Source organism: Muscardinus avellanarius, assembly GCF_963383645.1.
Source record: "Muscardinus avellanarius genome assembly, chromosome: 11".
In the NCBI taxonomy this organism is placed as follows: Eukaryota; Metazoa; Chordata; class Mammalia; order Rodentia; family Gliridae; genus Muscardinus; species Muscardinus avellanarius.
In genome coordinates this window covers 27,478,096-27,505,464 of record NC_137797.1, presented here as the reverse complement: position 1 = coordinate 27,505,464, position 27,369 = coordinate 27,478,096, and the positions used below count along the sequence as shown (strand labels likewise).

At 42.8% G+C, this 27,369-nt stretch overlaps 1 protein-coding gene across 1 annotated transcript in view; it reads right to left on the bottom strand.

Moving 5' to 3' along the window:
* NDUFA12 (NADH:ubiquinone oxidoreductase subunit A12) overlaps positions 1–26,939 on the bottom strand; it is a gene marked incomplete at both ends in the record, with an annotated part of 32,166 nt that extends 5,227 nt beyond the window's left edge. The window contains 3 exons of the mRNA XM_080705796.1: positions 22,703–22,790; positions 25,933–26,015; positions 26,854–26,939. Coding sequence (XP_080561922.1) covers positions 22,703–22,790; positions 25,933–26,015; positions 26,854–26,939 — 257 coding nt within the window. The remainder of the gene's footprint in view (positions 1–22,702; positions 22,791–25,932; positions 26,016–26,853) is intronic.
* Between the last annotated feature and the right edge of the window lie 430 nt (positions 26,940–27,369).

Genomic DNA, 27,369 nt, shown 5'->3' with positions numbered 1-27,369 from the left:
CCAAAACACCTGACTACACAATTTAGATGAGGGAAGATTCATTTGCTCACAGTTTTTTGGAGGTTCCCGAGTTTAGTCTGTCAGGCTGGGTTTGAGCCCAGTGTGTGCAGTGGGAAGCAGAGCAAGGGCTGTGCTCACATCATGGAGGACAGAAGCAAGAAAGCACACCAGCAAGGGGGTTCAAAGACACAAGCACAGTCCCTAGGCCCACAGCCCCAGGGACCCACCTTCCCCAGTCACAGTCCACCCGCCTAGGTCACCACCCAGTAAAGCCATAATAGATTTACACACTGATGAGATAAAACCCTTTTACTTGATTATATCAGTCCTGAGCATTAATACGTGAACTCTCCCGGGGACATTCTAACCATAGCAGGGAGTGTGTTATACAACACCTACCACAGGTTAAACATCATTAACTTGAAATCCAAAACTTTTTGAGTTTTGATATGATACTCAAAAAGTTTCAAACTTTGGAGTATTTCAGACTTCCAGATTAGGGAGAAGTCTATGAAAATATTCTAAAATATGAATAATTCCAAAATCAAAACTTTCCAGTCTCAAGCATTTTGAGTAAGGAATATTCAACCTGTACCTGAAAGAAAGTTAAATTAAGCAAACACATCAAGAGGAAAATGACAATAATCCCTGACACAGGCAGGTAAAAATTTTTTCCCCCTCTTTTTCCCTTTGGTACTGAGGATTGAACCTGGGGGTGCTCTAACTCTGAACTACAACCCCAGCCCTATATTATTTTTAGTTTTGAAACAGGGTCTTGCCAAGTTGCTGAAGGTCTCATGAAATTGCTGGAACTGGCCTTAAACTTGTGACCCTGCTGTTTCAGCCTGCCAAGTACTGTGATTACAGGTATGTACTACCACATCCAGCTAGCTAGAATTTACTTAGGGGAATAATATTTTAAGACTATAATAAATTATTTAATGGGAATATACTAAAAAGGATGTTGAAATTAGAATATAATTTAAAAGCAAATCAAGCTTTAAATTCATATAAAAGAATGCCATTTTCGGATCAGCTAATACAAAAAAACTTATTACTGTCCCTAAAATGGTCGTTTCAGCTGGGCATGGTGGCACACGCTTGTAAGCCCAGCATTTGGGAGGCTGAGACAGGAGGATCGTGGTTTGTGGACAGCCTTAGCTACTTAGGCCCTCTGCAACTCAGTGAAACTCTGTTTCAAATTTTTTTTTTTAAAAAAAGGTTGTTTCAGATAAAATAGTATGTCAATATTTAACAAATATTTTTTAGCAACTACTATGTACTGGGAACTGTTCTAGCATGATAGCTGGGGAAAATAAAAAGTTAAATAATAAACCTTAATAATAACAAAGCACCAAGCAGAGGTAGGTAAGCTACCCATGAGAAACATGGAGTAGGGGAGGGGACAGTGTGAGAGAGGAACAGGGCTCTTTGAGGTTGGTAGTCTGAGGAGCCACTGGAGCAGGCGAATGAAATGGTGAAGGTAAGAGCCAGGCAAGACCTGGGGAAGGCCGGGCACAGCAGCACATGCCAGTAACCCCAGTACCTCCAAGGCTGAGCGGGAGGATCTCAGGTTCCAGGTCAGCTCACAGTAACTTAATGAAGGCTTGTTTTAAAAACTAAAGTAGGGCAGGGGTATGTAGTTCAGAGTTAAAACACCTCTGAGTTCAATCCCCAGTAACACACACACACACACACACACACACACACACACACACACACACGCACACGAACTCAGGGAAATAGCTAGTACAGAGAGAATGTGGTGGTATCGTGCTCATTGTTCTTCAAGAAAAAGCCAAAAGACGAATGTGGCTAAATGTAAGTCAGTAGAGCGTTGCAGGCAGAATGGAGTGGAGCGGACTGAGATCATACTACTTGCAGACCAAGTAAGAAATTGAGAGTTTTTTTCTTACTATGATGTGAAGCCAAGGGATAGTTCTGAGCAGAGATTTGATGTGACCTGACATACAGTTTGAAAGAATCAATCTAGGCTGGAGGTATGTAGCTTAGTGGTAGAGCACGTGCCTGGAATGTGCAAGGCCCTGAGATCAATCCCCAGCACCGTAAAATATAACAGTAATAGTAATGATGATGATAATAATGAAGAATAAGAAGAATTGCTCTGATCATTTAGTAGGTGGAGAATGCGATCATGTTGTAAGAATGCAATGTAATCAGATAGAGTTGTATGAGTCAGGCAAGAGAACTGTGCCTGGGGCCTGGCTCCTTGGGACACACCATCATAAATTCCAGCTACTGAGGAGTTTCAAGCAGGAGGATCACAAGTTCAAGGCCAGCTTGGGCAACTTAGTGAGACGCTGTCTCAAAATAAAAAATAAAAAATAAAAAATAAAAGGGTGGGAAATGTAGATCAGTGGTAGAGTCGTCTGGGTCCAATCCCCAGAACTAGAGAAATTAATGATAACTTAGACAAGGATAATAGTTATGAGGACAGCGATCAGATATGGAATGTATTCTGAAAGTAAAGAAGGGGGAGCAGCATGGGTAGAAGGGTATGTGGGAATGATCAATCCATGACACTGCACATGTGAAAATGTCACAGTGAATCCCATTAATCTGTAAAATTAATATGTGTTAATAATAATAAAAAAGAAAGTAAAGCAGAAACAACCTTGCTGATAAATATTAGGGAAAGAAGAGTAGAGAAGCCGAGCGTGGTGGCGCATACTTGAATCCCGGCATTTGGGAGGCTGAGATTGGAGAATCACGGATAGTGGACAGCCTCAGCTACTGAGTGAGGCCCTCTGCAACTCAGTGAGACCCTGTTTCAAAATAAAGAGTAAAAAATAGGGCAGGGGGTGTAGCTTGAAGGTCGAATGCCCCTGGGTTCCATCCCCAGACTTGCCAAAAAAAAAAAAAATAATAATAATAATAAAAAGAGGAGTAGAGAAAATTACCCTGAAGTTTACAGCTTGAGTAAAGAAGAATCATTTTAGTGCTTAAAAACATTTTCCTTGACAGGGTTGTTAGTTTACTTATTCACCAGGCATTTAAAAGATTGAAAAAACTCAAAGATATTAAATTTATAAATATAACCTAAAATGCTTAAATGAATGTAATTAACAAAATTTGCAAATGTGTTTAATGTTTAGGAGCATTTAATCCTTTCCACTGATGTTTATCAAACATTCATCAAGAAATAAGAGGAAATGATTGTTCTTTATTTTTATGCAAAAAATTAAATATATAAATCTTGTTACCTTATTTATAAATTGAACCTAAGGCTTAAGAAGACCCGGCTTTTCAGATTTATAGCTGTAATAAACAGTGTATTCATTTTAAGCCCAAATTACCATTAGTGCTTTTCATATACAAAGACCCCTCAGACACTAAAAAAAACTCCATCTGGCTGGGCATGGTGGCGCACGCTTGTAATCCCAGCATTTGGGAGGCTGAGACAGGAGGATTGGTGTTCACAAACAGCTTCATCTATTTAGTGAGGCCCTTTGCAAATCAGTGAGACCCTGTTTAAAATAAAGAATAAAAAATAGCGATAGCTTGGGGGAGAAGTTCCATCCCCAGTACTGAAAAAGAAGAGAAAGGAAAAGAAAAGAAAAGAAAAGAAAAGAAAAGAAAAGAAAAGAAAAAGAAATAAAAAACCTCAATCTAACAAGCAGGATATTGAGTGAGATGTGGAAGAGGCCTGCAGTATATGATGTGAGGAGACAGGGAAGTAAGTCCCAAAATATTGCGCATATTATATCAGAAATGCATATATACATTGTTATTTATAATGACAAACATGCTTCTAAAGAGGGTGTGACCAATAAACTACAATCTGATTTTCCCACTGTGATCTTTCCAAAACATTCCTTCTTGGCTGGCAAGCACCTATAGTCAGAGCTGCTTGGGAGAATAAAGCAGAATAATTGCTTAAGCCCAGAAAATGTCTAGAGACCTCATCTCTTTTAAACAACAAATAACAACAGTACATTCCTTCTCTATGCAAATGTAAACCTCAAATATTTGTTGAATCAATGAATGAAATGTTAATAGTGTTTGCTTCCAAGTGAAAGAATTAGAGTTTGTTTTTGTTTCTATTTCATTTCTCTGAGTTTCCAAGCTTTCTATGACAGGTGTACATTTTATAATCAGAATTTTTTGGGGGGTGCTGAGAATCAAACCCAGGGCTTCACTCATATTAGGTAAATGCTCTAACACTAAACTATATCCCAGCTCAGAAAAAAATTAATTATAATTATTATAAGGACCACTTTAATAATATTTAATTACTTTAATAACTTACAATACTGATAGAAAAAACTGAATATGATATGAACATAACTACATTAAAAATGCTTTGAAAGTACTAAAGGAAATATGTTGACAGGGGTTCTTGGGGAGCTAATGTAGATTACCATCACTTTGCTAGAATCTTTACAAACTTTTCTGATCTTTCCACATTTGTTTTTGCTTCTGCACCAGGAGGGATTGACCCAGGACCGTGTGCACGCTAGGCATGCCCTCCACCACTAAGCTACGCTCCCAGCAAACGTTTTTAGAGATTCTGTATAAATTCAATGACCTTCAGATTGCTAAACCACATGGTCACTTCTCTGTAGTTACCCAAGTAAACTTAGCAACATGAATATAGCCAGACTTCTTCTTCGACCTTTCCAGCTACTTCTCACTCCTTGCTGGCAGGACCTCTGTCCTAAGCCCCAGAGTTCGACATCCAACCCTTTACCCGACACATCTACTCACCCGGATTTCCAACAAGCATGGCAAGTTCACTAAGTCCAAAAGCAGGCTTCTGATCTAGGCTTCCGCCCCTCCCCAGGCCCTTCTAAGGTCCCCGATGCAATGAGTGGTCCTACCACCATGGTGCCAACCACTCAAGCCCCAAACCAGTGACACACCCTTGGTTCCTCCTCTCTGTCACCTCCACGGAGCCCCCACCTGCTGGCCTACTTCTCCACAAAAGCTTCTAGAACACATCATGATAACAAAAACGTTGATCACAATGAAATTAAGTCCCCTAAATATACTCAGTTTATCAATCTTACCATGATTCTAGAAAAATCTTTATGGAAAAATATTGTTTTCTGTTAAAAAAAATCCTTCAACATGTACCACTATTATTATTATTATTATTATTATTATTATTATTATTAGCTGTACTGGGGATCAAACACAGGGCCTTATACAAGTTCTCTACCACTAAGCTGCAACCCCAGCCACCAATCCCTACTTAAGGTTTATTTGTATTTTGAGACAGTGTCTCACTAAGTTGCCCAGACTGGCCTCAAACTTGTGATCTTCCTGCTGCAGCCTCTTGAGTAGCTGAGATTACAGGTATGTACCAGCATGCCCCTGGCCATACTACCAGTGGTGGTGGTGGTGGAAGAAGGAGAAGGAGGAAGAGGAGGAGGAAGAGGAAGAGGAAGAGGAAGAAGAAGAAGAAGAAGAAGAAGAAGAAGATGATAATAATAATAATAATAATAATAATAATAATAATAATAGTCCTGGGAGCCAGGTGAGGTGGCTGTGCATACTTGTAATCCCAGCATTCAGGAGGCTAAGACCAGAGGATTGTGGTTCGTGGACAGCCTCAACTACTTAGTGAGGCCCTCTGCAACTTAGTGAGACCTGGTTTCAAAATAAAAAATAAGGTTAGAGGTGTAGCTCGGAGATTGAATGTCCCTGGTTTCCATCCCCAGACCCACCAAATAAAAAATAAATAAAAAAAAATAGTACTAGGAGTTGAACCCAGAAGTGTTTTACCTTTGATCTCCACCCCCAGCCCATTTTATCTTTTGAAACAAGATCTCACTAAGTTGCCGAGGGTCTCATTGCTGAATCTGGCCTCAAACCTGTGGTCTTCCTGTCTCAAGTATTGGGATTGCAGGTATATGCCACCATGCCTGGCTTATCATTATTATTATTATTATTTATTTTTTGCAGAACTGAGGGGTTAAACCCAGGGACATTCTACCTACGAGCTATACTCCCAGCCCTATTTTTTTTTTTTTATTCTTAATTTTGAAGCAGGGTCTCACTAAGTTGCGGAAGACCTCACTACTAAGTAGCTGAAGCTGGCTGCAAATCAGTGATCCTTCTGTCTCAGCCACCCAAGTACTGGGATTATAAGCGTGTGCGACCATGCCTAGCTCTGGCTCATTATTTTTATTTTTATATTTATTTATTTATTTATTTATTTATTTATTTATTTATTTATTTGGTGGTACTGGGGTTCCTGGAAGCCCTTCTACCTCCGGGCTACACTCCCAGACCTATTTTTACATTTTTATTTGGAAACAGGGTCTCCTAAGCCAGCGCGCGCGGCTGGCTTTGAACCTGCGCGATCCTCCTGTCTCTGCCTCCCAAGCGCGGGGATTACAAGCGTGCGCCACCACGCCTGGCCTGGCTTATTATTTTTAAAAGAATGTTTTTCTAGCCAGGTATGGTGGCACATGCCTCTAATCCCAGAGACAGAAGGATCACAGGTTTGAGGCCAGCCTCAGCAAAGCAATGAGACTCTCATCAACCTAGAAAGACATTATTTTCCAATAAGAAATAAAACATGGCTGGGGTGTAGCTCAAAAATAGATGGCCTCTGGGTTCAATCCCCAGTGCTACAATAAAAAAAGAAATGTATTGCTTGAGTAATTAAATATTAATTTTAATAAAATAATCAATTCCAAGGAGAGATTAGTGAATCTTTTCTTCACTGAAAGAAAAAAATTGTGATTTAGAAATGAATAGAAGGTGCCACCAAGTGGGGAAACAGCACATATGCAAGAGAAAAATCTAAGCCTTTTTAAAAATTTACTTGATTCAAAGGAATTCAGAGTTTGAATATTTCAAATCACAAAAAGGATATTTTTGGTTTCCTGATATAAGTGAAAACAATATTATAATTTCATGCATGAATTTTTTTGGTACTGGGGATTGAATCACCTCTGAGCTCTATCCCCATTCCTTTTCATTTTCATTTGAAACAGTCTCGCTAGGTGGTTGAGAGTCTCATCATTGCTGAGGCTCATTGCTGAGGCTGTCCTTGAACCTGTGATCCTCCTATCTCAGCCTCCCACGTCCTGGGATTACGGACATGAGCCACCATGCCCAGATAAACTTTCTACCTTTCTATACCCAACAACATTTTACCTTGTTAAGTTTCATGTAGATATTCCATGCAGATATTTTATGTGGCTTTCATGTCCCTAATTTTATGTTCAAGGTAAATATCATAACAATAAAAATAAAGACGGTTGCATATTGCTGTATAGATGGGGGCACTTAGCTAACTTAAAGATAAAATAGAGGGCTGGGGATAGAGCTCAGTAATATAGCACTTGCCCAGCACAGCACACGCAAGGCCCTAGTTTCATTCCCGGGAACAGTACCAGGGGTTTAGGGGGAAAGAAGATAAAATAGAAGGCAAACAAAAGAGGTACAAGTGTTATGTGTTGTCCACTTAAATACTTCATGGCTAAGGGTACAGCTTAGCAGTAAAGTCCATGCTTAGAGCTGGGTTTGGTGGTGCATGCTTGTAATCCCAGTATTTGGGAGGCTGAGACAGAAGAATCGCAGGGTTGTGGCCAGCCTCAGCTACTTAGTAAAGCCCTCTGCAACTTATTGAGACCGTTTCAAAAATAAAGAATAAAATAGGGTTGGGGGTGTAGCTCCGAGGTAGAATGCCCCTGGGTACACGGGTACACGTACGTGTACACACACACACACACACACACACACACACACACACCCACACACACACCATGCTTAGCATGTCCAAGGCCCTGGGTTCAATCTTCTGTATCCTCTACCTCTACTCCTGCCCTGCCTCAGCTCTCCTCACAAAAATAAAAATGAAAACCAAAAAGCTTTTAGAGTATTCTGTTCGATCGAATTAAACTAAACTCCTTAAGAAGAAATTAAAATCCTGTTGCTGATCCCTTAAAGAGAAAAAAGAGATAGCCAAAGAAGGTGCTGCAACAAAAACAAGAGACACTAAAGGAGAGTACAGTATTAGTGTGCCAGCTAGTGCTCACCGAGAGCCTATGAAGTCCAGGGGCAAGGATCACACACATTTCACTAACCACTGTGAAGGTACAACCCATCAGCACCCGACACAGAAGGATCTCAGCATCTGTGGATGAATAAGCAGCCTGTAAGCAGAGTGCTGTGTGAGGTTCAGCAAGTTTCTTATTTTCAAGGCACATCTAGCTCCAGCCCAGCCAAGACATTTGCATCACATATACGCCTTTTGTTTAACTGCTGCTGGACTGAGCAGTCTTATTGGCTGTTGGTGGACTCAAAGTGGTGATGGCCTCAGGATGAGACAGACAAAATACACTCATTTCCTCAAGATTTTTAATATTTTCCACAAGATAAGGAACGTTAAGTGAACCAGAGGTGACTAGAGATCTTCCCTGATTCTATCAAAATCAGTAAGGCCTCGTAAGTGAAGTTTGTTCACAGGTGAGTTATGCAGTTACTGAGCAGACTCCTAACACTAGCACTGGAGCCAGGCACAGAGGTGCATGTCTGTAGTTCCAGCCACTTGGGAGGCTGAGGAAGAAGGTTTGCAAGTTCCAGCCTGGGCAATTTAGCAAGACTCAGTCTCTAAATAAAAAAAAATAAAAGGGGCTGTAGAATATAGCTTTCAGAGTGCTTGCCTGGCTGGTGTGGCCCCACATCTCATCCACAGCACCTAAAATAAATCGCCTATCATAGGACACACGTGGCACCTGGTAACAGAGGACAGGCGCCACAGCTTGCCAACCAGGCAGCGTCAGCCTTCCCTTCCCCAGGTGTCTTTTTTTTTTTTTTTTTTTTTTTTTTTTTTGGTGGTACTGGAGTTCCTGGAAGCCCTTCTTCCTCCGGGGCTACACTCCCAGACCTATTTTATATATTTTTTTTATTTAGAAACAGGGTCTCTTAAGCCAGCGAGGCTGGCTCCGAACCAGCGCGATCCTCCTGTCTCTGCCTCCCAAGCGCAGGGATTACAAGTGTGCGCCACCACGCCCGGCTCCCCAGGTGTCTTTGCAGTCCTTCATGCAGGTGACAGCTCACCCAGCCCTTGGGAGCTTTGTTCTTCAACTCCCCAGAGGACACAGCACCAGCTCAAGGGAGATGAGAGCTGCAACAGGCAGGGGCAGCTGCCCTGACTTACAAGCTTCAGTGCCACACAGCCAGTCACCACCAAGTCCACGAGCACCACCTCAGGAGCCCCTGCCCACAAGGCACAGGCCAGCCCAACACTGCAACTCACCAGGCTTTTACAATTCTTCTCCATCTAGAGCCAATTCACCAATCAGAGGTCGATTTTATCTAGCAATAAGCTGATACAATCTTATCTGTTTCCAGGGCAACAGAGAAAGGCATTTAACTGAAGGTCATATTCTGTCTCTCTCTTTTATTTTTGTGGCACTGGGAATTGAATCCCAGGACATTTTCCTTTGAACTATACCTCCAGAATGTTTTATTGTGAAGCAGGGTCTCACTACATTGCGGAGGGCCTCACTAAGTTACTGAGGAGTCTGTGATTCTCCTGTTTCAGGCTCCTAAGTACTGGCGTTACCCAAGTACTGCTACACAATGTATGGGTCAGGCTACAGTCATATTCTCTTAACCCTTAAATTTAAATACTATACCAGGTAAAATCACACCCCAAGTCTTAACTCTAGCCCCAATCTGTATTCTAACTTCCAGGCTTTTTGTTTTGTTTTTTTGCAGTACTGGGGAGTGAACCCAGGGTCATTTTACCTCTGAGCTACACCCCCCACTCTATTTCTTCTTCTCCTTCTCCTCCTCCTTCTCCTCCTCCTTCTCCTCCTCCTCCTCTTCCTCCTCCTCCTCCTTCTTCTTCTTTTTTTTTTTTTTGGTGGTACTGGGGTTCCTGGAAACCCTTCTACCTCTGGGCTACACTCCCAGACCTATTTTCATATTTTATTTGGAAACAGGGTCTCTTAAGCCAGTGAGGCTGGCTTCAAACCTGCGCGATCCTCCTGTCTCCGCCTCCCAAGCGCAGGGATTACATGCGTCCGCCACCACGCCCAGCTTATTCTTTATTTTGAAACAGGGCCTCACTAAGTATCTGAGGCCAGCTGCAAACCCGCAATCCTCCTGTCTCAGTCTCCCAAGTACTGTGATTACAAGTGTGTGCCACCGTGCCCATCAGGCTAGGGTTTTTAACTGGCTATTCACCAGTCCTACTTGAGTTGTGCATAAAGTAGAACTTTTTTGCCTGTGTTGCTGGGGAATTGAACCCAGGGCCTCAAGTATGTTGGGCAAGCACTCCATCAGAGTTACATATCCAGTCCAAAAGTATGACTCTTGACTCTTCCTTCCAAACCTGCTTCCCCACTCTACTCTCCCTCCTTTATCTCAGTTACTGTACCACCAGTAAATCAGGTAAAAAATACTGATGTTTACAAGGAACACAGAAAAAAAAAGAAATAATTTGATTTAAAAAATAAGCACAGCTGGGTGTGGTGGCGCACGCTTGTAATCCCAGCATCCAGGAGGCTGAGATTGGAGGATCATGGTTCGTGGACAGCCTCAGCTACTCAGCCCTTTGCAACTCAGTGAGACCCTGTTTCAAAATAAGGAATAAAAATAAGGCTGGGGGCAAGCTCGGTTCCATCCCATGCACCGCAAAAATAAATAAATAAATAAATAAATAAATAAATAAATAAATAAATTTAAAAAATAGGCAAATGATCTAAATAAACATTTCTCAGTAGAAGATATACAAATGACCAACAAATATAGGGGGGAAATGCTCAACATTACTAATCACCAGGGAAATGCAATCAAACCCAAATGAGCTAGTTGTGATAGTAGGCACCTGTAATTTCAACTACCTGGGTGGCTGAGGCAGGAGGACTGCAAGATTGAGGCCAGCCTGTGCAATGCAGTGGTTATTTCCAGGGCAACAGAGAACACAGGGCACACTGTATCCAAATATAGTTTTTAGAAGCCAGGGGTGGTGGTGCATACTTGTGTTCCCAGCATTTGGGAGGCTGAGACAGGAGGATCACAGTTCACAGGCAGCTTCAGCTACTACTTAGTGAGGCCCTTTGCAACTCAGTGTGACACTGTTTCAAAATAAAGAATAAACCCGGCTTGGTGGTGCACACTTGTAATCCCAGCATTCGGGAGGCTGAGACCTGGAGAATCACGATTGGAGGACAGCCTCAGCTACTTAGTGAGGCCCTGTGCAACTCAGTGAGACCCGGTTTCAAAATAAAGAATAAAAAATAGGGCAGGGGGTGTAGCTCGGAGGTCAAATGCCCCTGGGTTCCATCCCCAGACCTGCAAAAAAAAAAAAAAAAAAAAAAAAAAGAATAAAAAACAGGGCTGTAGCTCAGAGGAAGAATGCCCCTGGGGTTCCACCCCCAGTACCACCAAAAATAAATAAATAAAATAAATTAATTAAATACTTGGGCTTCCACCTAGGGCCCCTTCAATTTCTCGTAGACTGTTGGCCCTGGGGAAGCCAGCTGCCCTGCCACGAGGCGGCCCCGTGGAGAGGCCCCACGAATGAGTTCGGCAGTGGACCCGTCCCAAGCCTTGGCTGTAGCCCTGTGAAAGAGCCTGAGCCAGAGGCAGCTGGCTAAACAGCATTTAAGCTGCTGACCCACAGAAACTGTGTGCTAATACCTATTGTCTTACGCTAAGTTTGGAGTGACTCGTTTCACAGCAGTGGATTACTAAGATCTTGATTCTCACAACTTGCATTACCAGCAGGCTATGGACTGCTTCTATCATCTCCTGCCCAGGCAACTAACTAGAGAACAGCTTTTTGATGAACGAGCCCCTCGCTCGCCTGCCTTGTCCTCTTCCTCTTAGTCTTCACAGAAACCAGAGTCCAGAACCCAGTAAGTGGGGCCAAGCAGGTGGCCATCGTGCCTGGCGCAGGTAGCAGGCACCTAGCCCAGCAAGGTGGGCAGGAAGCTGGGTGGAAAGATGGGTGTCGGGGGGTGGAAGAGCCCTGGTGTGGGGTGTTGGAAACAAAGCGAGGTGAAGAGGAAGTCCAAGGGGGAGGGGAGGCAGCATGAAAGCAATGGGAACTTACATACAATGGAACTGTCATTTCATGTGCTCACAGCAGACTTACCAGGAGTAGATTCCATCCCACTCATAAGAAGCAACTCCTCATGCATTAAAGTTTTTGTTGGGGGGAGAGGCTCACTAAGGTGCCCAGGTTGGTCCTAAACTTGTAGTCTTCCTGTCTCAGTTTCCTGAATAGCTAGGATTACAGGCACATCCCACTGTACCCAGTTTTTTTAAAAATCTATTTAAAGTTTTATCATGAGATTGAGGCAATTTAGTCACATCTTCAGGTTCTATGACTAATTGTAATTCTCTTGCTATTTCCGCATTTTTAGTTACTTCTGCCACTGAAATCCTGAGCCCCTGAAAGTTATTCATGAGGAATGGAATCAATTTCTTCCAAATTCCTTTTAAGGTTGATTTTTGGACCTCCTCCCATAAGCCATACACACACACACACACACACACACACACACACACACACACTGGTGGTACTAGGGATGAAACTCAAGGGCATTCTACTTCTGAGCTATACCCCTAACACACACACACACACACACACACACACACACACACACACACACACACATTGGTGGTACTAGGGATGAAACTCAAGGGCATTCTACTTCTGAGCTATACCCTCAACACTATTTTATTCTTTTACTTTGAAACAGGGTCTAATCAAGTTGCAGGGGGGCCTCACTAAGTTGGTAAGGCTGGCTGCAGAACCTGCTATTCTCCTGGTCTTAGCCTCCTAAGTACTGGGATTACAAGCATGCACCACCATGCCTGGCCCAAATAGTCTTAATAACATCTAGAATGGATAGTTATACCCTTACAAAATGTATTTCTTAAATAATAAAATTTAGAGCCCAGGGTGGTGACGCACACTTGTAATCCCAGCATTCGGGAGGCTGAGATAGGAGGATCGCGGTTCACGGACAGCCTCAGCTACTTAGTGAGGCCCTCTGCAACTCAGTGAGACCCTGTTTCAAAATAAAGAATAAAAATAGGGCTAGGGGTAAAATTTGGAGGTAAATTGCCCCTGGGTTCAATCCCCAGTACTGCAAAAAAGAAAAAAAATAATAAAACTTAGAAATCAAAATTACTCCTTTATCCAAGAGCTGCAGAAGAGATGTTGCATTAGCAGGCATGAAAACAATATTAATTTCACTGGTAGTCAGAATTCTTGGGTGACTCAGCACATTCTCAATTAGCTGTAATATTTTGAAAGGAATCTTTTTTTTTTTTTTTTTTTTTTCCTGAGCAGTTGGTCTTGACAGTGGGCTTAAAATATTTAGTAAATCGTGATGTAAACAGATGTGTTGTCAGGCTTTCTTGTCCCATTTAGAGTGAAAGTAAATTCATGTAAATTTTAGAGTAAATTTTAGCATTTTTTAAGGGTCCTAGGATTTTCAGGACAGTAAATGAGCACTGGCCTCAACTTAAAGTCACCAGCTGAACCAGCCCTTAACAAGAGTCAGCCTGCCTTTTGAGGCTTTGAAGTCAAGCACTCATTTCTCCTCTGCCGATGGAAATCCTAAGAGAGCATCTTCTTCCAACAGAAGCTGCTTGTTCGTGTTAAAATCTGTTGTGCAGTGTGGCCACCTTCATCAGTCCCCGTAGCTGGACCTTCTGGGTAACCTGCTGCAGCTTTTCACGGCTTCTTTCCTTAAACCTCATGAGCCAACCTCTGCTTGCTTCAAACTTTTCTGCAGCATCCTCACCTCCCTCAGACTTCACAGAAGTAAAGAGAATTAAAGCCCGTCTCTGGGCTTATTTAGGGAATGTCCTGGTGGGGCTAATGATCTACCCAACCCACTCACACTAAGGCTGTTTTGCTTTCTAATCATTCATGTGTTCACTGAAGCAGTTCTTTTCACTTTCTTCAAGAACTTTTCCTTCACATTCACAACTTGGCTAACTGGTCCACAAGACTTCCCTTTAAGCCTCTCTAAACTACATTAGCCTTTCTCGCTCCATCACTACTCGCTTTGGATTTAAAGCCAGTGGTGACTCTTCCTTTCACTTGAACACTTACAGGACATTGCAGGACTACTAAATAGCCTAATTTTAATATTATTATGTCTCAGAAAATAGGCCTGAGGAGAGGGGAAGAGATGGGGAAAGGTCAGTTCATACAGAAGTTACAACAAACATTTGTTGATTAAGTTCACTATTTTATATGGGTGAGGTTTGTGGTATATCAACACAATTACAACCGTAACATCAAAGATCATTGAGGCCGGGCGTGGTGCGCACGCTTGTAATCCCAGCATTTGGAGGCTGAGTCAGGAGGATCTCGGTTCGCAGACAGCCTCAGCTACGTAGGGAGGCCCTTTGCAACTCAGTGAGACGCTGTTTCAAAAAGAATAAAAAATAGGGCTGGGGGTGTAGCTTGGAGGTAGAAGACCCCTCGGTTCCATCCCCAGTACCGCAAAAAAAAAAAAAAAAAACCATTGATCACACATCAACATAATAATAATAATAATAATAATAATAATAATAATAATAAAAAGATTGTATATTCCAAGAATTGCCAAAACATGACAAAGATATGAAATGAGCCTATGCTGTTAGAAAAATGGTGCGAACAGATTAGGTGAGTAGAGGGACATCATAAAACTACAGAATGTAAAAAGCGCAGTACCTGAGAAGTGCAATAAAGTAAGGAACGTGTGCATACGTATTCCCTTGCTCGTCCACTGGGAGGGTCTGGGAGCACTGACATACCAAAACAGCGAACACACCTTGCACTTAGATCGTAAGGCTTTTTTGTGTGTAGTACCAGGGATTGAACCCAGAGGCATTCTACCTCTGACTGTACCCCAAGCCGTATTTTATTTTTTATTTTGAAACAGGATCTTGCTAAGTTGCTGATGACCTAAGATGCTCTAGGCTAGTCTTAAGATCCCCCTGCCTCAGCCTCCCAAGTACTGAGATTACAGGCATGCGCCGCCATAACCTGCTCAGATATTCATTGTAAATACTATTCCCTACTAAAAAACAAGTGAGTAAGCAAATAAACAAACATAGGAATCCTTGAGAAATGGCTGTTTCCAAGCCTGGAACAGGGAATTTATAAGATGAATCTGGAACATCTGTGTCAGAAAGCAAGAAAGTGCTTCAAGAATGATGGAGACATTTCAAAAGGACCTCAAATGCAGTCTGAATGGCTTCCCGCTAGTCAAATTGAGCTCAATTCGAGCCACAGAAGAATGAATTACAGTAATGGACAAGATTAAGATAGGAGACAATACTGATATAAATATGTAACAAACTCAAAGTTGGGGTATATAACCTCAGTGTGTCTCCCTACAAAATACTATTACAAAAGCAAAATGAATTAGCTTTAGAATGGAGGAACCTGGAGACATCTTTAATATGACAAATCAAAACTAGATGCCACTTAATAGAATGCAAAAACATGTCATTGCTTCTGTGACATTCCTGTCAAAGATGCACAGACTGAACCTAGTCATGAGGAAACAGTCAACTAACCCCCACTGAGGGTCATTCTAAAACACAGCTTTCATGTAATTTTCAAAAGCATAAAGGTCATGAAAATCAAGGAAAATCTGAGAAGCCAATCTAGTGTGAAGGAAACTAAAGAGACATGAGACCCCCTTCTTGCTGCAGAGGACGCTCTTGTGACAAGTGATGAAACTTGAATGGGGTCTGAAGATTAGAGGGCAGCAGCTGAGGTTCAGAACAGGACACCCCAAAATGTGCTACTGATTACTTTGAGTTAAAGGTACTTGAAAAACAGCAGGCACAAGAATACTCTGATTTTCTTCTGTTCCTAAAAGCAGATGAAATTCCCACGTGGAAGATGTCTCTCCTTTACCAGGAGATGGGAAGATGAGGTCGAGGGAAATCTGTACAAATAAACCTTGTAAAAACTTTCCTTTATCTTTCTAGATGCTTCTCTACCTGATCACCTACTGGAGCTCAAGCACGTTTGCCTTGTTAGGTTTTTGCAAACTCTTGGTCCAGTTCAGTTATAGTAGTTTGTGTCTTGCATTTCAAATCCCAAAGGCCCTAATGGGAAGTGGTGGGACCTTCAAGAGATGGGGCCCATTGGGAGGACTGTGAGTCACTGGGGGTTATGAGCTCTGGCCTTTCCTTTCCTTTCCTTTTTTTTTTTTTTTTTTTTTTTTTTTTTGCAGTACTGGGGAATGGAACCCAGAAGCATTCTATCTTCAATCTACACTCCCAATTATATTTTTTAGTTTTATTTTGAAACAGGGTCTCACTGAGTTGCAGAGGGCCTCACTAAGTAGCCGAGGCTGTCCACGAACTGCGATCCTCCAGTCTCAGCCTCCCAAATGCTGGGATTACAAGCGTGCGCCACCACACTCGACTCTTCTCTTCTGCTTCCTTGCCATAAGGTGGTGCCAGGAGTGGTTCTGTTTTGCCATGTAAGCCTGCCCTGTGTGCTGCCTCACCACAGGCCCAAAGCAATGGGGCCAAATGATCATGAACTGAAACCTTCAAAACTGTGAGCTGAGGTAACTATCCCAGGCATTTTGCTATAGCGATAGAAAACTAACACTTCAGTGTAGAGGCATTAAATATTAACTGTCTTTTTTTTTTTTTTTTTTTTTTTTACGGTTCTGGGGATGGAACCCAGCGGCATTCTACCTCCAAACTACACCCCCAGCCCTAATTTTTAGTCTCTTTATTTTTCTAACAGTCTCACTGCATTGCAAAGGTCCTCACTAAGTAGCTGAGGTTGTCCACAAACTGCGATCCTCTGGTCTCCGCCTCCTGAATGCTGGGATTACAAGTGTGCGCCACCACACTCAGCTGTCTTTTGAGTCTTCATTTCCTTATATGTGTTCTTGGCTCATACAAAATTATATTAAGTAGTACTGTGAGTGCAGCTCAGTCATAGAGTGCTTGCCTAGCAGGTGTGAGGCCCTGGATTTGACCTCCAGCATGGAGGGCGAGGAACACCCCAAATCATATTATATAAACTTGAATGCTTTTTTTTCCTGTTAATCTGCCAGCTAATCAAATCTAACAAGGTAGGGCTAAGTTTTCCTAGCCTACATGGCCTGTTAATCTCTTGCTACTGATGGTTAAGTTGGAGTTATATTGGAAAATGTCCTTGTTAGTAGGAATTATGTACCAAAGTATTTAGAAATGACAGGTATCATTTTTGCAATTTACTTTGAAATGATTCAAATACTTGTAATAGCTGTGAAAATATGGGACTGTTGCAAATTTAAAAAGAAAAGAAAAGAAAAGAAAAGAAAAGAAAAGAAAAGAAAAGGAAAGAAAAGAAAAAAGGAGCTGAGCGTGGTGGCGCACACTTGTAATCCTGGTATTTGGGAGGCTAAGACAGAAGGATCGCAGGTTTGTGTCCAGCCTCAGCTACTTAGTGAGGCCCTCTGCAAATTAGTGAGATCCTGCTTCAAAATAAAGAATAAAAATAGGGATGGGTAATACCACCAAAAAAAAAAAAAAAAAAAAAAATGTTTCAAAGTCCTCTGATTCTGTACTGTTCCATGCCTACCTACTAAGCTCTTGAAATGTAATGAGTCTGATCTGTGCTTTAAGTATAAAATATACACTGGACAAAAGACAAAAAAGAAGGTATTTTAATAGTTTATATCTTGACTACATGTTACAAATATACAATTGGGAACATACTTGGTTAAATAAAATGGGTGGCTAAAATTAAAAAAAAAAAAAATAGGGATGGGGATGTAACTTGGAAGTAGAATGCCCTTTAGTTTAATTCCCAGCATCAAAAAGAAAAAGAAAAAAATCAAACACACAGGTGTTTGCACCTATGTTCCTCTGCCTGGAACTCATTTTTTCCGCCTCTTCGAGGTCATTCCTAAAATGTCACTTTCTGAAAGAAGCCGTTCCTAACCCCATACTAAAGAGCCTTCAGACCCACCCACTGTTCTCTATCCCCTTAGGAATCCCAGCTTCATATTATCTTCCTTGTATTTATTGCTCATATTATCTTTCTTATATTTATTGCTCAAATATTTGTAAATACAGAACTTGTGAGGCTGAGACGGTAGGATTGTGGGTTCATGGCCAGCCTCAGCTACTTAGTGAGGTCCTCTGCAACCTTAGTGAGACCCTGTTTCAAGTTAAAGAATAAAAAATAGGGCTAGGGGTGTAGCTCAGAGGTAGAGTGCCCCTGGGTTCCATCCCTAGTACCACAGAGGAAAAAAAGAAAGCCCAACATGTTTTCCTGCTTCCTCCCATGAGAGTGAGTACCTTGTTTTACTCACTGTTGTACCCTCAGTGCCTACAAAACTTCTTGGTACCTGGTAGGCACTCAGTAAATATTTATTTAAGTGAATAAAGGTAAAGTGCATTTGTTATTCATTACCCTATGTATACAATAATATCTATCCCTCTAATGAAGATAAACCAATCAAACTGCAATTTATTCCTGGATTAAAGAATCCACAAATTTAGAATTCTATAGTATATCAAACTCAGCAAAGGGGGGTCTGGGAGAAACAAACAGCTGAGCCTCCCTAACATCACTTCTCCCTACAAAGACACAAGACAGGCCTCAAGCTCCCATACAAATAAGGGTCATCAAATGCACGCAGCCCTCAGGAGGGTCCTCTCCACAGACGCTGCAACAGTCGCCCTCGGGCACCTGATGGCACCTGCTAGTCATCTCACCCTCCGGCTCTCCTCTTCTTTTCATGAGACCTTACACGCGATCATATAAAAGGACTCTGCGCTGAAGAGCACTTTTATCTTTTCAAGTTTTTTATTATAATTTTGAATGTTTGATTTCACATAATTTCCCCTATCTCCCAAAATGTGGACCCTGAGCACCAATGTTAGGAGACAGATGTCAACCTGAACAAGATAGCTCAGGTGACTTCCACATAGTCCCAGGATCAGCGTCACTCAAGGAACAATCAAACAGGTTTGTCAGCCTTAAATTTACCTAACCTATCTGTCCCCCTTCAAGACAGATCTGCAAGGTCAAGGTCATTATCTTTTTTTTTTTTTTGCAGTACTAGGGATGGAACCCAGGGCATTCTACATCTTAGCTGCACCCCCAGCCGTATTTTTTATTCTTTATTTTGAAACAGGATCTCACTGGGTTGCAAAGGGCCTCACTGAGGCTGGCCTTGAACCATGATCCTACTGTCTCAGCCTCCCAAACGCTGGGATTACAAGCATGCACCACCATGCTTGTAATGCTTGGGGTTAGGAACGGCTTTTAATGGGGTGGTCCCATTTGCAGAGACTGTCAGCTTTATAGTATCCTGTCTTGGATCTGTGGAGTGGTGGCTAAAAGTCATCAGTCACTGTCCTACAGCTTCCAAGTCTGCCCCCTCCCCAAGCAGGAACAATCATCTCAAGGTACTGAACTGCCCCCTTCTAGGACCACAAGTCTGGGCCCCATAAAAATTTAAGAGCTTCTTCAGAGACACCTCACAGAACTAGAACTGAGACCATCAATCAGACTACAACGTGACCAAGATCTTAAATTATGCATAACTCTTGTCCCTCCCCACCTCCATCCCACTCCTTATTTATTCATTTATTTATTGTGGTCCTGGGGATTGAACCCAGGAGCATTCCACCTCTGAGTTATACCTCCAGCCCTATTTTATTCATTCATTCATTCATTCATTCATTCATTCAATCATTCATTCATTTTGCAGTACTGGGTCATTTATTTATTTATTTACTTATTTATCTTGCAGTACTGGGGATGGAACCCAGGGGCATTCTACCTCTGAGCTTTACCCCCAGCCCTATTTTATTCATTCATTCATTCATTCATTCAATCATTCATTCATTTTGCAGTACTGGGTCATTTATTTATTTATTTACTTATTTATCTTGCAGTACTGGGGATGGAACCCAGGGGCATTCTACCTCTGAGCTTTACCCCCAGCCCCCCCCCCTTTTTTTTTTTTGAAACAGGGTCTCACTGAGTTGCGAACGGCCTAAGTAGCTGAGGCTGTTCATGAACCGCAATCCTCCTGTCTCAGCCTCCAAAATGCTGGGATTACAAGCGTATACCACCACTTCCGGCTTTACTTTTTATTTTGAAACAAGGCCTCCCTAAATTGCTGAGGCTGGTTTTGAACCTGAGATCCTCTCAAGCCGTCACGCCTGGCTTCTTCCTCTATTTAACTTTAAAGTTCCCGTCAGCACTCTGAACACAGGGCCGACATGCTGGATCTCACTCTGCCTTCCCAATATGGACACACTGATTAAAGCTCCTCTGAGGCTTTTCCCATTACCCTTCTTTTCTTTGTTTTTGTTTTTTGGGCAGTACTGAGGATTGGCCCCAGAAACATTCTACTCTTGAGCTACATCCTGGCCCTATTTCCTTTTTTGTTGCGAGGTTGCCGAGGCTGACCTTAAACCTGTGATCCTCCTGTCTCAGCCCCACAGTACTGGGGTTACGGGTGTGTGCCACCACGCCTGGCTTCCGTTACCCTGTGTGGTTTTGGGGTGAGTGGCCACATCTGGTTTGTCAGGCCTCTAGCCTAGGACTCTAGTAACAACTTCCGCACTTCATTCACTCGTCGTGTGCCTGGGTGTCCAAGTCCAAAGGAAGAGCAAATGGACAGCATCTCAGTTTCTACGCAACAGAGCTCCAAACTATTTATGATGACAAAGTTCAACTAAAATAAAATGCCGCAGCCAACCTCATATATTCTTTTCTGGTTTTTCTGGTAACCTTTTCTAGATTGACTGGAAAGGCCCTCCAAGAATATAATTATATATCCATCACAAGGTATTATTTCAGCAATCTACAAAACAGACAGAAGTGCTCTGCTTTAAAATAGTTCATTCATCCGGGCATGGTGGCCCACGCTTTTAATCCCAGCATTTGGGAGGCTGAGACCGGAGGATCGCGGTTCGCGGACAGCCTCAGCTACTTAGTGAGGCCCTCTGCAACTCAGTGGGACCCGGTTTCAAAATAAAGAATAAAAAAAAAATAGGGCAGGGGCTGTAGCTCGAAGGAAGAATGCTCCTGGGGTCCATCCCCAGACCCGCAAAATAAATAAATAAATAAATAAATATAGTTCACTCAAATAAAAGCATTTAGAATTTAATTTTAAAATATACAGATTATAAAGACATAGTTTCTAGAGACCTAAGAAATTTTAGGGTTCTCATTTTTTTAAATTTATTTAATTAATTAATTAATTTTTTTTTTTTTTTTGGTGGTACTGGGGTTCCTGGAAACACTTCTACCTCCGGGCTACACTCCCAGACCTATTTTATATTTTTTAAATTTGGAAACAGGGTCTCTCAAGCCAGAGCGCTGGCTTCGAACCTGCGCGATCCTCCTGCCTCTGCCTCCCAAATGCGGGGATTACAAGCGTGCGCCACCACGCCCGGCTAGGGATGAAGAAACCAAGCTCCAGAGAAATCAGGGAACTTGTGTAGAGTAAAACAGCTCGAGATGATCAGAGCCAGAGTTCTTTTGGCCTTTCCCTTCATCCACAGATAGGCACACTATCTTCCCCAAACCTAGCCACGCCATTATATATTCTAATATATAAGGTAATACTGACATGCCTCTATCAAAAGATAGAGTCTATAATTCCAGTTATTTGGGAGACCGAGGCAGGAGGACTGCAAAGTTGAGGCCAGCTTGAGCAGCATAGTGAGACCCTAACTTTAAAAACTAAAAAGAAGGAGGGTGTGGTGGTGCACGCTTGTAATCCCAGCGCTTGGGAGGCTGAAACAGGAGGATCACACAGGTTCGAAGCCAGCCTCAGCTACTTAGTGAGGCTCTAAGCAACTTAGTGAGACCCTGTTTCCAAATAAGGTATAAAATAGGTCTGGGAGTATAGCCCAGAGTTAGAAAAGCCCTGGGTTCCATCCCAAGTACCACACACACACACACACACACACACACACACACACACAAAAGGGGCCAGGCGTGGTGGCACACGCTTGTCATCCCAGTACTTGGAAAGTAGAGACAGGAGGATTCCGATTCATGGACAACTTCAGCTACTTAGTGAGGCCCTCTACAACTTAGTGAGAGCTTGTTTCAAAATAAAGAATTAAAAATAGGGTTGAGGGTGTAGCTCAGAGGTACAATGCCCCTAGGTTCAATCCCCAGTACTGAAGAAAAAACAAAAGGGCTGGGGGTGCAGGTCAGTGGTAGAGCATCTGCCTAGCATGCATGAGCCCCTGGGCTCACCCCCCAGCACTGCTTTCTACTTGCTTCAGTCATTTCACAAGTGATAGTGGATGACTTCCAAGACTAAGTCAGCAAGGCATTTCCGGCTTCTGCCCAGCCTGCTCTCTCTCAGTACTCTCCTGAGGAAGCCTACGCAACTGAAAGTTCTAACCCACAGACTCAGCTCTGCTCCCAACCGACAGCCCATAATTACTACTAGGTACAAAATGAACACCTGTTCAGGTGATCCCAGTCTCCCATGAGGCCCCACACATCTGGGAACAGAGGTGAGCCACTCCTGCTGGGTCTTGTTTGAACTCTTGACCCACAAAATCTATGAGAGATAAATCACTTTTTTAAGTCACTGTGTTTTAGGGTGACTGGTTACGCAGCCATTGTAAGTGGGACAGACTCTCTCAGAAAAACATCACTGAATGCCTTATGAATAGATATTCAAGAAATATTTGTGTAATGAAGTAAATATTGCCAAGTCCCATGAAATAACAGGTGGGTTCAGCTCACCATTCAGGCGGCACCATGCTTCCATCCACGTCCCAGAATGTGTTCTTGCCATTCATTTCAGTGGTATACATAACCCAGCGGTGACGGCCTGGACAGAAAGACAGGAGGGGAAATCTTTTTAAGAAAGCATAAATGTATAATACCAAAGAAGAAACCATTTTGCTAAAAGACTTCTGTGTTCCCCTACATAAGACAAATGTTAGAGGAATAATACCTTGAATATATTAGTGGAGGCAAGCTCCAGCAAGTGTGTGGCAAACTTTATCAACAGTCTGTCTGCCACCACAGCAGGATCATGAGTCAGGGACTGAGACAACTCACTGATGTGATTGGGGCACAGACCTTCCCCAGAGGGGAGAAGCATTCTCCCAGCTCCCTGCAGAGGGGGTGGCAGAGAGGGTAAGGAAATGTGTTACTAGCTGTTCAGAGTATCCAGGAAAGAAAGTGCTCCTCCTGAGACCAGAGAAGAAATGTATTCACAGCAACTGCATGTAAACTGTTTTTATGTTTTTTTTTTTTTTTTAAATTTTGTATTGGGGACAAAACCCAACAGTAGTCTACCCCTGAGCTACAGCCTCAACCCTATTTATTTATTTATTTATTTAATTTTTTTAGTGGTACTGGGGGTGGAACCCAGGGGCTTTCTACCTCTGGGCTATACTCCCAGACCTTTTTTATATTTTATTTGGAAACAGGGTCTCACTAAGTTGCCGAGAGCCTCACTAAGTAGCTGAGGCTGGCTTCGAACCTGTGTGATCCTCCTGTCTCAGCTTCCCAAGTGTGAGGATTACAAGTGTGTACCACCATGCCTGGCTTTTATTTTTTATATTGAAACACGGTCTCACTAATTTGCAATCCTCCTATCTCAGCCTCCCACGTACTGAGATTACATGTATGTGCCACCACACTCAGTTTGTTTCCAAATAAGTTATTTTAAAACAACCACCAATAATCCTTTTGGAAATTTGTGAATTACATATAATAAGAAAATATTATAAATGATGGTTAGGTAAGTAGGAGAGTGCATGTTACCAAAATAGTACGACTGCCTTTTTTATTTAACAAATTTCTGTGGAATAGTTGGGGACCTGACCATTACTTACAAAACTGTTTCTATTGGATCCTTAAATTGGACAAAGACCTGGATTTCAACAGGACTTTGCACTTTTTTTTTTTTTTTTTTTTTGGTGGTGCTGGGGATTGAACCCAGGGGCATTCTACCTCCGAGCTACACCCCCCAGCCCAATTTTTCATTCCTTTTTTCGAAACAGGGTCTAAGTTGGGGAGGGCCTCACTAAGTAGCTGAGGCTGTCAACCAACCCGGATCCTCCTGTCTTAGCCTCCCAAGTACTGGAATTACAAACATGTGCCACCACGCCTGGCGGGACTTTGCACTTATTATTAGTGGACACTGGGCAAACTTTATGAGCCTCAGTTTCTTTAGCTATCAAAACTAGATGATTAGCTGGGTACAGTAGTGCATGCTTGTAATCCCAGTACTTAGGAGGCTGAAAAGGAAAGACTGCAGATTTGTGGCAAGTCTCAGTAACTTAGTGAGGCCCTTTGCAATTTAGTGAGACCCTGTTTCAAAATAAAAAATTAAATAGGGCTGGGTATAGTCCCGAAGTAGAATGTCCTGGGTTTAACTACCCAGTAACACACACACACACACACACACACACACACACACACACACAGCAGATGATTACATATATATCTTAGGGTTGCTGTGAGAATCAAATGTCACACACATACACCTAAGTTTAACATCAGGTATAAGTGCATAATAAGCAGTAATTCCTCCTACCCGTTCTTCACTCCCCCTATCTTTCCAGTAGGAATACTGAATTCATTTTTGTAATGAATCTTTGTGTGGGAGTGGGAGGGGGAGTACTGGTGATTGATTCCAGGATTATAGGCATCTACTACGCCCAGCTAAAATATCTGTATTTTCAATGAGAGGAAAGAAAAAAAAAAGTTAACTTTATCTTATAATTTGTAACAAGTGGTAAGGAGAAAAAATATTTTCCCAGGGCCCTGTCACTATTTCTATTATCTGATGAAGTCTCTTTGGTGAAGACATTGCTTTAGGTCTTGTTTCCTTCATCTATAAAATCTTAGTCTTTAAGTGGGGTGCAGTGACACATGCCCGTAATCCCAGTACTCGGGAGGCCGAGGCAGGAGAATCTTCAGTTCAAGTTAAGCATCAGTGACTTAGGGAGACTCCCAGCAACATAGGGAGACCCTGCTTTAAATTTTTTAAAGAAGCTGGTGGTGTAGTTTGGAGGTAGAATGCCCTGGGTTCAATCCCCAGTACAAGAGAGAGAGAAAAGAAAGAAGGAAAGAAAGAAGGAAAGAAAGAGGAAAATAAAACTTCAAAATTTAATAAGTGAAAAAAGATAACACTTTTCAAGTCACATTTCTGTAATTGCAAATTAAGATGAGCATTTTTCACACCTTCGCTAACCATTTAATTTTTTCATTCTTTCCCAAGTACTTTGTACAAGTTTCTTGTACTGTATAAAAAACAAACATACCGATCCAGGTGTGGCATCTCATGCCTGGCTGAGATAAGAGGATCATAGGTTTGAGGACAGCCTCTGCAACTTAGCAAGACCTTCAGCAACTTAGTGAGACCCTATTTCAAAATAAAAAAAATAAAGCTAGATGTGGTGGTGCACACTTATAATCCCAGTACTTTGGAGGCTGAGCTAGGAGGATTGCAGACTCATGGATAGCCTCAGTTTCACAGGCTCAAGGACAGCCTCAGCAAGTCATGAAACGACTCTCATCAACCAACCTAGTGAGACTCTGTTTCAAAATAAAAAATAAGGCTTGGGTTGTAGCTTGAAGGTAGAACTCCCCTGAGTTCAATTGACCCAGTACTACAAAAAAGAAGAAGAAAAGAAGAGAAGGAGGAGGAGGAGGAGGAAGAGGAGGAGGAGGAGGAGGAGGAGGAGGAGGAGGAGGTGGTGGTGGTCTTTGTCTAGGAGTAAAGCCAGGAGGTAGAAGGTCACTGAGTTCCATCCCCAGTACCACACGCACACACATGCATGCACACGCGTGCGCGCACACACACACACACACACTAAAATAAAATAGGGCTGGGGGTGTAGCTCAGAGGTACAATGCACCTGGGTTCAATCTCCAGTACCAAAAGAAGAAGAAGAAGAAGGAGGAGGAGGAGGAGGAGGAGGAGAAGAAAGACATATCCAATTTATTGAACTCACCAAAAAATTGTTTGTTGTCCTCATAGTATTTGTTTCCATATTTGTCTTCCCCCACTAATGTACCAACTCTCACATCATTTGCTCTGTAAAGAAAACAGACATTTTAGAATGACCAAACTAAAATAAAGTAAGAAAACCAACTTTCAGACACAAAGGCTGCTGCATCAACTAGAAAAAGGAGAAGATGCTGGGGTGTACCGGCTGTGCTGTTCTAGTCGTCACCTCTAGGACACTTTGAAGTCTGAAACCCCTGCCCACGTTGCCCCCACTGCTCTAGTATGACGCAGACAAGATGTGAAAAGATTAACACAGCTGATCTACAGAAGTTACACTAAAAATATAAGTACAATAACTTCAAATTGCAGGACTAACTTTTAACCAAGTTACCGGCGCGGAGAGGCATTGGGAGTTAAAGCCTTCAGGAAACCAGAGAACCAAAGTTTTTCATCTTCTTAAAATAATACAAACTTTTCCTGGCTCTTTTATTCCATTCTGGGTCTCCAATTCGTTTTCCACGAACGATGCTGCTCCTCAGGGATGTCAAGACTAGTACAGACACCCTGATCAACTCCTTCGGCATCTTAGAGAGGGGACTTGGGGCAGTGCAGGGGAAACCCTCTTCCAAGGGCACCGGGTGACGCTCTGGCAGTGCTCGTTACACTCGGGGCGCGGGGCAGGGGAGCAGCCCGGATACTCTCGCCTCGATGTCACAGTTCTATCTCTAGAGATGGCCTCTGTCCTGTCCTGTGAATATCTAGGGGCAGACACTTCGGCCTGGGGACTGCAAGGCAGAGGCTGGGTCAGGTGTCCTTGACAAGAACTGTGGAGTCTCCAAGGTGATCCGAACCTGGGCCTCTTTCCAAGAGCCCAGCCAGTCCAAGTCCACACCCAGAGACCAAGAACATAGCCCTGGACGCCTACCTGAAGAAAACTCGCAGATAGCCACGGAGACCGCCGTGGCCACTGACCTGCTGCAGCCCGCGTTTCAGAACCTGCAGCAGTTCCATCTTGTCCCGGAGGCCCCGCCTCCCGGGTGCGCCGAGCAAAACTCACCGGGCGGAAGCGGCCACCCGGACGCAGGGAGCCGGCGCGCCGAAGGTTCCGCTACCGGAGCCAAGCGCGGCGGTGGCTCTGGGCATGCGCAGAACTGCAGTTTGCCTGAGTTTCTGGTTCTGGTTCCCAAAGTGGGCACCCCTGGTCACCCTTGAGAACAAAGGCTCAGTAAATTAAAGTGTTTTCAGGGGTTGCACCTAAAAGGGGGCAGGTGGTGGAAAGCTCGCTTAACACAAGGCTTCACAAGTTCCTCCTTTGGAAACTTCAGTTTCTTCATCTATTAAATAATTATCATTTAATCATCATTAAATGATGACTTAGACTACTCCCCAAACCCCTTCCAGTACTAGAATTCACTATTGAGTACAAATGTGGTTGTTGTGT